The sequence below is a fragment of the Pristiophorus japonicus genome, chromosome 15 (genome assembly GCF_044704955.1).
Source record: "Pristiophorus japonicus isolate sPriJap1 chromosome 15, sPriJap1.hap1, whole genome shotgun sequence".
NCBI classification, from domain to species: Eukaryota; Metazoa; Chordata; class Chondrichthyes; family Pristiophoridae; genus Pristiophorus; species Pristiophorus japonicus.
Window position 1 is genome coordinate 162,608,768 of NC_091991.1, and position 14,163 is coordinate 162,622,930.

Consider the following 14,163-nt stretch of genomic DNA (forward strand, 5'->3'; position numbering starts at 1 on the left):
TTTAAAAATGTTATTTTTCAACTGTTTAAAGATTAGTGACAGAAGGCCTTAGCACTAATTAAAAATTCAACAGTAAAATTCACCAATCCTAGTTGGGAGCCAAGCCCAAAGGGAGCCCAGGTTGGCAAGAATGCTACTGTATTCTCCCATCTGCACTCCCTACAGGCACAGGAACCAGAGCCAACTTTATTTTCTGATGCAGTAGCTGCAAAAGAGATGTCCTAATATTAGTAGGGCTAGGACTCCTTCGGACATCATTCATTCTAATGTTTGATAGTTGAACAAACATTGTAAGTAGTTATATTACATGAAAACAGTTGTCAGCATAAGGAGAATGGTGTGGTGTATGAGATGAACTGTAGAACATAAGTTAAATAAAGACTTACATTTATATAGCGCCTTTCATGACCACTGGACATCTCAAAATGCTTTACAGCCATTTTGGAGTGTAGTCATTGTTGTAATGTGGGAAACACGGCAGCCAACAGCAATGTGATAATGACCAGATTATCTGTTTTTGTAACGTTGAGGGATTAAGGGATAAATATTGGCCTGCTCTTCTTCGAAATAGTGCCATGGGATCTTTCAGGTCCACCTGAGAGAGCAGACAGGGCCTCGGTTTAACGTCTCATCGGAAAGACGGCACCTCTGACAGTGCAGCACTCCCTCAGCACTGCACTGGAGTGTCAGCCCAGATTTTTGTGCTCAAGTCCCTGGAGGGGGACCTAAACCCACAACCTTCTGACCCAGAAACGAGAGTGCTACCCACTGAGCCACAGCTGACACTAAGTTCAAGGAAGTGATAGCAGAAGTCTATAGAACATTGTCGAGACATGAAATATTCACATACATTTTCTGAGACTCCATGCCTGGCAGGGTCTCACTCAACAGGATCACCCATTAGAGAATTGGGAGCTGAGGTACGCTTGCCTGCTTTCTGAGCTGTGTAATTTTTTTGGTTGTTATTTTAATGGCAGGAAAAGCAGCAGGGCACAAATTGCTCACATTGCTCTTCACACCCAGCTCTCTGATCAGTGATCCTGTTGGCTCTGCCACGGAATCTCGTAAAACTGAAGCTGGTTTTTCAAATTTACAAATAATTTACAGCACAGAAACAGGCCATTCAGCCCAACTGGTCTAAGCTGGTGTTTTAATGCTCCACACAAGCCTCCTCCCACTCCCATACTTAGGGTAAGACACTGAGGAAGTGGATTGGATTCTCAGTAGGTTTCAGATTTGACATGACTGAGCTGGAAAAACACTTAAAAAAGGCAACAATATGGGGTTTAGAGGAACATGATTGAAATTTTTAAAACAGTGGATGGGATTGGATGTTTTTTTAAAATTTATTCATTCATGGGATGTGGGCGTCGCTAGCAAGGCCAGCATTTATTATCTATCCCGAATTGCCCTTGAGAAGATGGTGGTGAGCCACCTTCTTGAACCGCTGCAGTCCATGTGGCAAAGGTACTCTTACAGTGTTAACTTTGATGTAACGGTTTGGTACAACTGTGTGGCTTGCTAGGCCATTTCAGAGAGTAGTTAACCACATTGCTGTGGGTCCAGAGTCAGATATTGGCCAGACCAGGTAAGGACTACAGATTTCATTTGTGAACCAGTTGTTTTTTTCCAACAATCTGGTAGTTTCATGGTCACCATTACTGATATAGAAACATAGAAAATAGGTGCAGGAGTCGGCCATTTGGCCCTTCGAACCTGCATCACCATTCAATATGATCATGGCTGATCATGCAACTTCAGTATCCCATTCCTGCTTTCTCTCCATACCCCTTGATCCCTTTAGCCGTAAAGGTCACATCTAACTCCCTTTTGAATATATCTAACGAACTGGCCTCAACAATTTTCTGTGGTAGAGAATTCCACAGGTTCACCACTCTCTGGGTGAAGATGTTTCTCCTCATCTCGGTCCTAAATGGCTTACCCCTTATCCTTAGACTGTGGCCCCTGGTTCTGGACTTCCCCAACATCGGGAACATTCTTCCTGCATCTAACCTGTCCAATCCCGTCAGAATTTTATATGTTCCTATGAGATCCCCTCTCATTCTTCTAAATTCCAGTGAATATAAGCCTAGTCGATCCAGTCTTTCTTAATAGTTCAGTCCTGCCATCCCGGGAATCAGTCTGGTGAACCTTTGCTGCACTCCCTCAATAGCAAAAATGTCCTTCCTCAGATTAGGGACCAAAACTGTACACAATATTCAAGGTGTGGCCTCACCAAGGCCCTGTACAACTGCAGTAAGACCTCCCTGCTCCGATACTCAAATCCTCTCGCTATGAAGGCCAACATGCCATTTGCTTTCTTCATCGCCTGCTGTACCTGTATGCCAACTTTCAATGACTGATCTACCATAACACCCAGGTCTCATTGCACCTCCCCTTTTCCTAATCTGTCACCATTCAGATAATATTCTGCCTTCCTGTTTTTGCCACCAAATTGGATAAGCTCACATTTATCTACATTATACTGCATCTGCCATGAATTTGCCCACTTACCTAACCTGTCCAAGCCACCCTGCAGCCTCTTAGCATCCTCCTCACAGCTCACACTGCCACCCAGCTTAGTGTCATTTGCAAACTTGGAGATATTACATTCAATTCTTTCATCGAAATCATTAATGTATATTGTAAGTAGCTGGGGTCCCAGCACTGAGCCTTGTGGTACCCCACTAGTCATTGCCAGCCATTCTGAAAAGGTCCGGTTTATTCCTACTCTTTGCATCCTGTCTGCCAACCAGTTCTCTATCCACATCAATACATTACCCCCAATACCATATGCTTTAATTTTGCACACTAATCTCTTGTGTGGGACCTTGTCAAAAGCCTTTTGAAAGTCCAAATACACCACATCTACTGGTTCTCCCTTGTCCACTCTACTAGTTACATCCTCAAAAAATTCTAGAAGATTTTTAATTCCAGATTTATTTAATTAACCCAATTTACATTCCCCAGCTGCTGTGGTGGGATTTGAACTCATGTCTCTGGATTATTAGTCCAGTAACATAACCACTATGCTACCTTACCCCTTATATGTAGAACTATTGTATGTCGAGATGGGAGATTATTGTAAGCTATCTAGTTTATTTAATAACAATAGACATTTACTAGACCTGCTGCAAAATATTCCAATATTTATTGGAAATGTAACGCAAAAAAGTGACATTGTTTTCTTGTTTATTGGCAGGTGTCACCTCCCGCTGGCATACCAAGAAGCTGCCGCGGAAAACCCACAAAGGTCTGCGAAAGGTCGCTTGCATTGGGGCCTGGCACCCCTCTCGAGTTGGGTACACTATTGCCCGCGCGGGGCAAAAGGGTTATTTCCACCGCACGGAGATCAATAAGAAGGTATACTTCAAATGTACAGGGCATTAGAGCTTTAGACTTTGCGGGAGAAGATCTTCTCCATTCTTTTATACAATTCATCAAATTGTAACTTCTAAAGACAGTGTTAACTATTTCATTACCAGCAGCAAACAGAGGAATTCCTATGCTAACTTTTCCACATCCAAACTCCCAGAGCTGCGCTCAGGATAAGATAACTCACTGTGATATATTCACAGAGCACAGCACACACAGCTCCTAACATGGCAGGCAACTCTCTCGGAAGCCTCCGTAATCTGCCTGGTTCTGTTTATTATTAACTATGCAGTTGCAGTACACAATACGTCCACATCCACAGTGTGGAGCTACAAACATTACAAGCTTCCAGACATTACACTTCTTCCTCCTTAATGAAGAAGTTATTATAACAAACATCATACATAACTTTCATGTTTATACATAACACAGGATATAAACTTACTTTTTTTCCCCACATTTACAAATTTAACTTTACCACTTGTTTTCTGTTTCGAAGAGGATACCTTCGCTCTCGAACAGAACCTTCCAAACCTGGTGTCGATTTCACACTCATTCGAGGCTCATCCTGAGGAACGTTTTCCTCCACGGAATTTCCTTGATTTTCATTTGAACTCACTCTAACTTCAGGCTCTTTGTTTTCCTGACTCGGACTCAGACTTTCATTCTGATTCTCTCCTGGATTTGTTTCCAGTACATTGGATTTAGGATTTGCTACTGGTGAATCAAAACTATCTGATGAGCCAGAAATAATTGAATCATTCCCACCTTCAACTCCTTCCATGTCTGTATGTAAAATATGATCAATATGAACAACCCTAACCTGTCCATTATCAAAAATCTTTACCAAATATGTGCGAGGACCATATATCTTCACCACTCTTCCTGGTAACCACTTGAACCATTTATGGTGATGGTTCTTCACTCTCACTTTCTGCTTTAATTTCACACTTCTCTCTTTTACTCTACCTCTATCATGATTCTCTTTCTGTCTTAATTGTGTCTCTTCTACGGACTGTGCCAAATTTGGCTTTAACAACAAGAATCTGGTTCGTGACTGTCGTTTGAGAAACAACTCTGCTGGTGTTCTACCTGTAGTTGTATAAGGAGTATTTCGATATGTAATCAAAAAATTAGCCAATTTGTGATCCAATGACAACTGTCATTTCCTTGGATTTGGATTTAACATTTGTTTTATGAGGGCACGTTTTACAAGTTGTACAGTGCGCTCTGCTGTACCATTCGAAGCAGGATGGTATGGTGGAACCTTGATCTGTTTCACACCATTTTTGCTGGTAAATTGTGCAAATTCTTCTGAACGAAATTGTGGTCCATTATCCGAAACAATTTCTTCAGGGAGGCCAAATGAAGAAAATAATTTTCGTAAAATGTCCAATGTTTTACTTGTTGTTATTTTCCACATTGGAAACACCTCAACCCACTTTGAATGGCTATCAATCACAATGAACAATTGTTGTCCTTCTAACTCAGCAAAATCAATATATAGCCTTTGCCACACCCTGGGAGGCCATTTCCATGGCAGTAATGGTACTGGTGGTGGTTGCTTGCTTACCGATTGACATGTCGTACACTGACTCACGATATATTCTATATCTTTATCAAGACCTGGCCACCATAAATAACTGCGTGCAAAACTCTTGGTCAAGCAGATTTCCAGGTGCTGTTCATGGAGGCCTCCTAATAATTTGGACCTGAATTTATTTGGTATAACCACTTTAGCACCCTACACGATACAATCTTTATCGACTGATAATTCATTCCTACGAATGAAGAATGAATGTGTATCTTTGTCTGTTACCTGGTTTGGCCATCCATTTGCAATATACTCATACACCTTTGACATCACTGGGTCTCGTTTGGTTGCTCTACCAATCTCTTCAGCTGTGACTGGCAGTTCATCAATGTATGAAAAATAAAACACTTCTTCCCTATCGGGTGTAACTTGTGATGGAGAAGGCAATCTAGATATTGCATCAGCATTACTGTGATCAGCTGATCGTCTATATTCAATATCATATGTATAAAATCAAAGTCCATCTCTGCATTCAGGCTGCAGCTAATGTTGGAACCGGGGACTTTGGATGGAGGATTGCTGTTAGGGGCTTATGGTCCGTAACGATGGTAAACTTACGACCATGCAGGAAGAATGTTCCCAATGTTGGGGAAGTCCAGAACCAGGGGTCACAGTCGAAGGATAAGGGGTAAGCCATTTAGGACCGAGATGAGGAGAAACTTCTTCACCCAGAGAGTGGTGAACCTGTGGAATTCTCTACCACAGAAAGTTGTTGAGGTCAATTCACTAAATATATTCAAAAAGGAGTTAGATGTAGTCCTTACTGCTAGGGGGATCAAGGGGTATGGCGAGAAATCAGGAATGGGGTACTGAAGTTGCATGTTCAGCCATGAACTCATTGAATGGCGGTGCAGGCTCGAAGGGCCGAATGGCCTGCTCCTGCACCTATTTTCTATCTTTCTATGTTTCTCTTTGTGAAACTTCTTGACCCCAAAATTAATGCCAAAGCTTCCCTTTCAATTTGTGCATAATTACTCTCACTGGCACTGAGAGTGCGTGAAGCAAAAGCAATTGGTCTATCCTCCCCACTACGTGATACATGAGAGATCACGGCCCCAACTCCATACGGAGAGGCATCACATGCTAGCTTAATCTCCTTAGATATGTCATAGTGAACTAACATGGTGCTCTCTACCAATTTGCTTTTATACTCCTTGAATGTTGTATCGCATTCTTTTGACCACTTCCAATGGACCTGTTTTTTCAAAAGTTCATTCAGTGGATGTAATACTGTAGCTGTCATGTATCTTACATTATTATATGTATCCTAACATGCGAAACATGACTATAATAAGATATGACCTGTAACCACCAGCATACCTTACCATCAGGGGTGCACTTGCAAGAGACAGGTATATAAGGACAGGTCTCAGGCAAGTGCAGCATTCCAGAGCTGTGAAATAAAGGTGCAGGTCCAGAGTGACCTTGACTTCACTACATGCCTCGTGTGAATCTGTACTGAGGGGACAGGACTTTACAGTGGCGACGAGGATGGGATTACAGAATCCACAGAATGGCGAACAACGGATCAGATGAAAAGTACAATGCGGGAGACAATTGGGAGGACTTTATAGAAAGGCTCCAGCAAAGCTTTGTAACCAAAGACTGGTTAGGCGACGATAAGGCAGGCAAGAGAAGAGCCCATCTCTTGACCAGCTGTGGCTCGAAAACATATGCTTTAATGAAGGATCTGTTGGCACCCGTGAAACCAGCAAGCAAGTCGTTTGAAGAATTGAGCACACTGGTAAGAGACCACCTGAAGCCAGTGAGCAGCCTACACATGGCCAGACACAGGTTCTACAACGACAGACACTGTGTGGGCCAGAGCATACCCGACTTTGTGGCGGAACTTCGGAGGTTGGCTAGTTTATGTGAGTTCTCCGATGAACTGAGGAGAGAAATGCTGAGAGACTTTTTCATTGAAGGAATAGGCCATGCAGGCATATTCCAAAAGCTCATAGAGACCAAGAACCTGACCTTAGAGACAGCAGCACTGGTTGCACAGACATTCTTGGTAGGGGAAGAAGAAACGAGGTTGATTTACAATGCAGGTACAATAACTATCGAAATATCGGAACAAGAAGTTCACAGCACTAAACAAGCTGCTACCCCCACACACAGACAAAACCGGGAGAACAGGCTCTCGACAGCAGGCAGAAGCCATCAAGGGCCACAGGAACGGCCGTTCACACCTCATCAACCCACAATGCGAGCAATCAACTACAAACTGAGAGAAGCTCAAGAGAGATCAGCCAGACGCAGCTCATTCTTTGGGAACACTTTGAACAATGGAACAGGTCTGCGCTGGAGGTGTGGGAGTGGGCACTTGTCAAGGGGATGTCGATTTCAGCAGGCTGTTTGCAGAAATTGTGAATATACAGGGCATTTGGCCCGCATGTGCAAAAAAATGGCAGCTCGGCTGGTATACGAATCGGATGGGTCAGAAAGTGGACCAGAAGATGGTGGGGACAGTACCGGAACACCGATGTACAGCGGGTCAACACGATCAATGGCCGCTGCTCCTACAACAGGACACCTCCTATAATGATGAGGGTCCTACTCAACTGGATATCTGTCAACATGGAGCTGGATACGGGAGCGAGTCAATCTCTCATGGGCGCTCAACAATTTGAACAACTGTGGCCGCATAACAGAGACAGACCAAAACTCACAAGGGTCGACACCAAACTAAGGACCTATACCAAAGAAATCGTACCAGTCCTCGGCAGCGCCATGCTCTCTGTCACGCACAAAGGGACAGTGAACCGACTTCCCCTGTGGATTGTCCCCGGAGACCCCCCAGCACTGCTGGGGAGAAGCTGGCTGGCAAAACTAAACTGGAAATAGGATGATGTCCATGCCATGTCATTAGAGGAACGGACCTCCTGCTCAACAGTTGTAAAGCGATTTGAACATCTCTTTCAGCCAGGTGTGGGCACTTTCAAAGGGGCCAAAGTCAAAATCTACATCACACAGGATGCTAGACCGGTCCATCACAAGGCCAGAGCTGCACCCTATATGATGAGGGAAAAGATTGAACACGAACTAGACAGACTTCTGCGGGAAGGCATTATATCACCTGTGGAATTTAGCGACTGGGCAAGTCCCATCGTCCCAGTCATGAAGACTGATGGATCCGTACGAATCTGTGGGGACTACAAATCTACCTTAAACAGAGTCTCCCTACAGGACCAGTACCTGCTGCCCAGAGCGGAGGACTTATTTGCCACATTGGCTGGAGGTAAACTTTTCTCAAAATTAGACCTCACATCTGCGTATATGACGCAAGAATTGACCGAGGAATCCAAGCTACTCACCACCATCAACACACATCGAGGCCTTTTCATGTACAATCGATGCCCATTCGGCATCAGGTCGGCAGCTGCCATATTCCAGCGCAACATGGAGAGTCTGCTCAAGTCCATCCCGGGGACGGTTGTATTTCAAGACGACATACTTATCACGGGCAGGGACACCGACTCCCATCTCCGTAATTTGGAGGAAGTACTAAAGCAGTTGGATTGGGTAGGCCTACGAGTCAAGAAATCCAAGTGCCTGTTTCTCGCACCCGAGGTTGAATTTTTGGACAGAAGGATTGCCGCTGATGGAATCAGCCCAACAGAGTCCAAAACAGAAGCAATTTGCCTGGCACCCAGGCCCTGGAATGTCTCAGAACTGCACGCCTTTCTGGGCTACTCAATTACTTTGGGAATTTTATGCAGAACTTAAGCACGCTGCTGGAGCCTCTCCACGTGCTACTCAGGAAGGAGTGCGATTGGTTTTGGGGGGACGCCAAGGAACGCGCCTTCAATAAGGCACGCAACCTTCTGTGTTCCAATAGTGTTTTGACTTTCTTGACCCAGGTAAAAAGCTAGTTCTCACATGCAATGCGTCAGCGTATGGGGTCGGGTGCGTTTTGCAACATGTCAATAGTGCGGGCAAATTACAACCCATAGCTTATGCCTCCAGGTCACTTTCGCGGGCAGAGCGCGGGTACGGAATGGTAGAGAAGGAGGCGCTCGCGTGCGTGTATGGTGCCAAAAAGATGCACCAGTACCTTTTCGGGGCCAAGTTCACGTTAGAAACCGACCACAAGCCGCTCATGTCCCTCCTATCCGAGAGCAAGGCAATAAACACCAACGCCTCGGCGCGAATTCAACGGTGGGCACTCATGCTGGCGTCCTATGACTATACCATAAGACACAGACCAGGCACAGAAAACTGTGCCAATGCGCTCAGCAGGCTACCCCTGGCGACCACGGAAGGGTCTGACGAACAGGACTGTGAGATAGTCATGGCAATCAATGCCTTTGAGTCCACAGGTTCGCCCATGACGGCTCGCCAAATCAGAGCCTGGACGGCCAGCGACCCCACGTTATCCTTAGTAAAAAGATGTGTCCTAACCGGTGACTGGGCAGAAGCTCGCGATGCCTGCCCCAAGGAATTAAAACCCTTTCACAGGCGCATGCATGAGCTATCACTACAAGCAGACTGTCTGATGTGGGACAGCCGAGTAGTCATGCCTCTGCAAGGCAGAGAGGCATTTGTCCGGGAGCTCCACCGCGAGCACCCGGGGATCGTTCTCATGAAGGCCATAGCCAGATCCCACGTCTGGTGGCCTGGTATTGACGCGGACTTGGAGCTCTGCGTCCGAAGCTGCACCATTTGTGCCCAACTCAGCAATGCCCCCAGGGAGGCTCCACTGAGCCCCTGGCCCTATCCTACCAAACCGTGGTCGCGGGTGCATGTAGACGATGCGGGCCCATTCATGGGCAAAATGTTCCTCGTAGTTGTAGATGCATTTTCAAAGTGGATCGAATGCACCATTTTAAACTCGAGCACAACCTCCACCACTGTGGAGAGCCTCGCAACCATGTTTGCAACGCACGGAATCCCTGACATATTGGTCAGTGACAATGGTCCGTGCTTCACCAGCGCAGAATTCCAAGACTTTATAATTGACCACGGCATAAATCACGTCAAGACGGCACCGTTCAAGCCGGCCTCCAACGGCCAGGCGGAGAGAGCAGTGCAAATCATTAAACAAGGCATGCTTAAAATCCAAGGTCCCACGCTGCAGGGTCGCCTGTCGCGACTGCTGCTGGCATACAGATCTCGTCCGCCCTCACTGACTGGGACCCCCCCCCCCCCCGTGCAACTGTTGATGAAAAGGACTTTAAAAACAAGGCTCTCATTAATCCTCCCAGACATGCACGAAATCGTTGAGGCAAAGCTCCGTAAGCTGACTGACTACCATGACAGAAATTCGAGGGGGAGATAGAATGAGATAGGGGACAAAGTGTTTGTACTAAACTATGGCAGGGGTCCCAAATGGATGGCAGAGACAATAACGGGCAAGGAAGGAAACAGACTACTGGTAGTACAAATGGACAATGGCAAAACCTGCCGGTGGCATGTAGACCAAGTCAAAAGCAGATTTACCAACAACACTGTGGAACCAGAGGCAGACGACAATGTGGAACTTGCACCACACCTGGTGGACAGACAGAGGGAACAACCTGAGGAAAGGGCAATCCCAACAGACAGCCCAGGCGAGTCAACAACAATCACACCAATCGAAACAGACGGCCCAGAAGAGATACCAGCATCCACACCCAAAGAAAAACAGACACCAAGGCAAACAACTGAACCACAACTCAGACGCTCCACGCAAGAGCGTAGACCACCTGAGAGACTGAACCTATAAAGACAATAAGTCTTTGGAGGAGGGTGATGTCATGTATCTTGCATTATTATATATAACTGTATCCTAACATGCTATGCATGACTGTAATAAGATATGACCTGTAACCACCAGCATACCTTACCACCAGGGGTGCACTTGCAAGAGACAGGTATATAAGGACAGGTCTCAGGCATGTGCAGCATTCCAGAGCTGTGAAATAAAGGTGCAGGTCCAGAGTGACCTTGACTTCACTACATGCCTCGTGTGAATCTGTACTGAGGGGACAGGACTTTACAGTAGCCAAATCTGGTAGGAACTTCCCATAATAGTTCAAAAGACCCACGAATGAACGAAGTTCTGTGACATTCCTGGGAGTGGGTGCATTTCTAATTGCATCCAATTTTTCCATGGTTGGATGTAAACCATCTTTGTCTACTCTGTACCCTAAGTACTCCACTGAGTTTTTAAATAACTCACACTTACGAACAGACACTCCTACTCTGTGCTTCTCTAGCTGTTTGAGGACTTCATTCAATATGTTATTATGAATTTGCCTATTTGGTGCTGAAATTAGTATGTCATCCAAATAACATACTACCCCTTCAATACCTTGCAAAATCTGGTTCATCACCCCTTGAAATATGGCAGGGGCGGAAGACACTCCAAATGGTAGCCTGTTAAATTGATATAGACCTAGATGAGTATTTATAGTCAAACATGACTTGGACTCCTCATCTAGTTCAAACTGTAAGTAGGCATTCGTAAGATTCAGTTTTGAGAAAATCTGACCACCTGTCAGTGTTGTGAACAAATCTTCTATGTTCGGCAATGTATTGGGGACATTATCCTCTCGAACCTGGTTTACGGTTACTTTATAATCACCACACAATCTTACCTTATCATCGGACTTAGGTACAACAACAATGGGTGTAGCCCAATTACATCGATCTATCTTACAAATAATGTTCTCAGTCTCTAGTCTTTTGAGTTCTTGCTCAACTTTCTCCTTGAGTGCATATGGTATGGAACGTGGCTTGTAGTAAACCGATCTAGCGTCCTTCTGTACCCTGACACTCGCCTTGAAGCCTTGGATCGGACTGCCCGTTTCGCAGAACACCTTCGGATACTTCTTGATAACCTCATCCGTTTCTCGCTTCCACACAGAAAATCTCTTACTCCAATCCAGCTTCAGTGAACTCAATCAATTTCTTCCTAGTAAGGCAGACTTGTCTTCTTTCACTACTATTAGAGGCAAGTTCTGAAATTGATCTTTATATTTCACCGGTTCGGTGATACGACCTACCACAGGAATTTTCTCTCCCGAGTAGCCTCGCAGCTCTATCTTGGATTTCTCCAGTTGGAAATCACGCAATTTGTCGAGATATAGTGACTCCGGTACTACACTCACGGATGCACCGGTGTCAATTTCCATTGGTATCTTGAATCTCGCAACATCAATGTGGATTTTGATGCTTTCCGAATCGCTGTCCGTTAACCTCGTGCTCCTGATGACGTGTAACTCTAACATCTTCATGCTATGTAGTCTCTTGGGATTTCTACTCATAGCTTTGAACGCTGGACTCATAGCTTTGAAAACTGGTTTACCCTTCGCATTGCATACCTTCGCAAGATGCCCAGTCTTTCTGCAGAAGAAACACTCTGCCTTCACGTATGGACAACTTTGAGCAATGTGTTGTCCCAGGCACCTATAGCACGGCTTCGACGCTCTGTTAGAATTTCCAGTTTCTGAGACTTTGGGCCCCCACCATCTTTTACTTTGAACCTACAGGTGATTTACCTCGGTTGACTGACGACCGTAATCATTATTTAATTCTCGGGAATATTGTTCTGCCATGCCTATTGACCTCGCTGTCTGACAAGCAATCTCAAAAGTCAAGTCATCCGTCGTCAATAACTTCCTTCTGATCGCATCATTTTTCACCCCACAAACAAAACGATCCCGTAATGCTCGGTTTTGAAAGTTTACAAAATTACAGTGCATGGTTTTTTTCATGCTGCGATGTAATCACTGATACTTTTATCAGCTTTTTGATTCCGAATCCCGAAATGATAGCTTTCAGCAATTTCTAACGGTTTGGAGTTATAGTGCTGCTCCAGCTTCGTTAAAATCTCTTTAAGTGTTGTCTCCTTTGGCTCGTCAGGCACAAGCAGATTTACAAGGGTTTTGTACAATGCTGGACCCACCACCGATAAGAAGATCGCTTTCTGGACTGCATTGTCTGGAACTTCGATTACGTTATTTGCAGTGAAATACATTTCTAGCCGATCCACATACGCTTTAAAATGTTCCCGGTCATGTCTATCTTCCCACAAATGTCCGATTACACCTGCCATTTTAATCTCTAGCTGTTCACACCATGTGCTGTATTTTACCTCGGATTTTGTAGCTTTTTTCCAAAGACAGAAACTTCCAAAGTCTCTCTGTCGGCTGGCTGAATCCTTCCCCAACAAAATTTAAGCTTTAAATCATCCGAAAAATCCCATCTCGCCGCCAAATGTGATATCTTCACAGAGCACAGCACACATAGCTCCTAACATGGCAGGCAGCTCTCTCGGAAGCCTCCGGAATCTGCCTGGTTCTGTTTATTATCAACTATGCAGTTGCAGTACACAATACGTCCACATACACAGTGTGGCGCTACAAACATTACAAGCTTACAGACATTATACTCACGTAAGATTCCGCATGTCCCCGAATCCCCTCCGCCCCGCGCAAAGTGAGGTTTACTGAGGTTCCATTGTACATTGGGATTTAAGTCATTGCGGGTTGGATTTCACTTGGGGAGTTTTTAACCGCTGGAGGTGGATAATATAAAGTCCTGTTCCCTCAGTAGAGATTCACACGAGGCATGTAGTGAAGTCAAGGTCACTCTGGACCTGCACCTTTTATTTCACAGCTCTGGAATGCCGCACTTGCCTGAGACCTGTCCTTATATACCTGTCTCTTGCAAGTGCACCCCTGGTGGTAAGGTATGCTGGTGGTTACAGGTCATATCTTATTACAGTCATGTATAGCATGTTAGGATACAGTTATATATAATAATGTAAGATACATGACATCACCCTCCCCCAACGTCTTATTATCTTTATAGGTTCAGTCTCTCAGGTGGTCTACGCTCTCGCGTGGAACGTCTGAGTTGTGGTTCAGTTGTTTGCCTTGGTGTCTGTTTTTCTTTGAGTGTGGTTGCTGGTATCTCTTCTGGGCTGTCTGTTTTGATTGGTGTGATTGTTGTTGACTCGCCTGGGCTGTCTGTTGGGATTGCCCTTTCCTCAGGTTGTTCCCTCTGTCTGTCCACCAGGTGTGGTGCGAGTTCCACATTGTAGTCTGCCTCTGGTTCCGCAGTGCTGTTGGTAAATCTGCTTTTGACTTGGTCTACATGCCACCGGCAGGTTTTGCCATTTTCCATTTGTACTAGCAGTAATCTGTTTCCTTCCTTGCCCGTTACTGTCCCTGCAAGCCATTTGGGACCCCTGCCATAATTTAGTA

The 14,163-nt window shown here is 45.2% G+C and overlaps 1 protein-coding gene across 1 annotated transcript in view; it reads left to right on the forward strand.

The window, feature by feature from the left end:
• Positions 1-14,163, forward strand: part of LOC139280503 (large ribosomal subunit protein uL3-like) — a 52,148-nt gene that overhangs the window by 15,011 nt on the left and 22,974 nt on the right. The window contains exon 6 of the mRNA XM_070899985.1: positions 3,203-3,363. Coding sequence (XP_070756086.1) covers positions 3,203-3,363 — 161 coding nt within the window. The remainder of the gene's footprint in view (positions 1-3,202; positions 3,364-14,163) is intronic.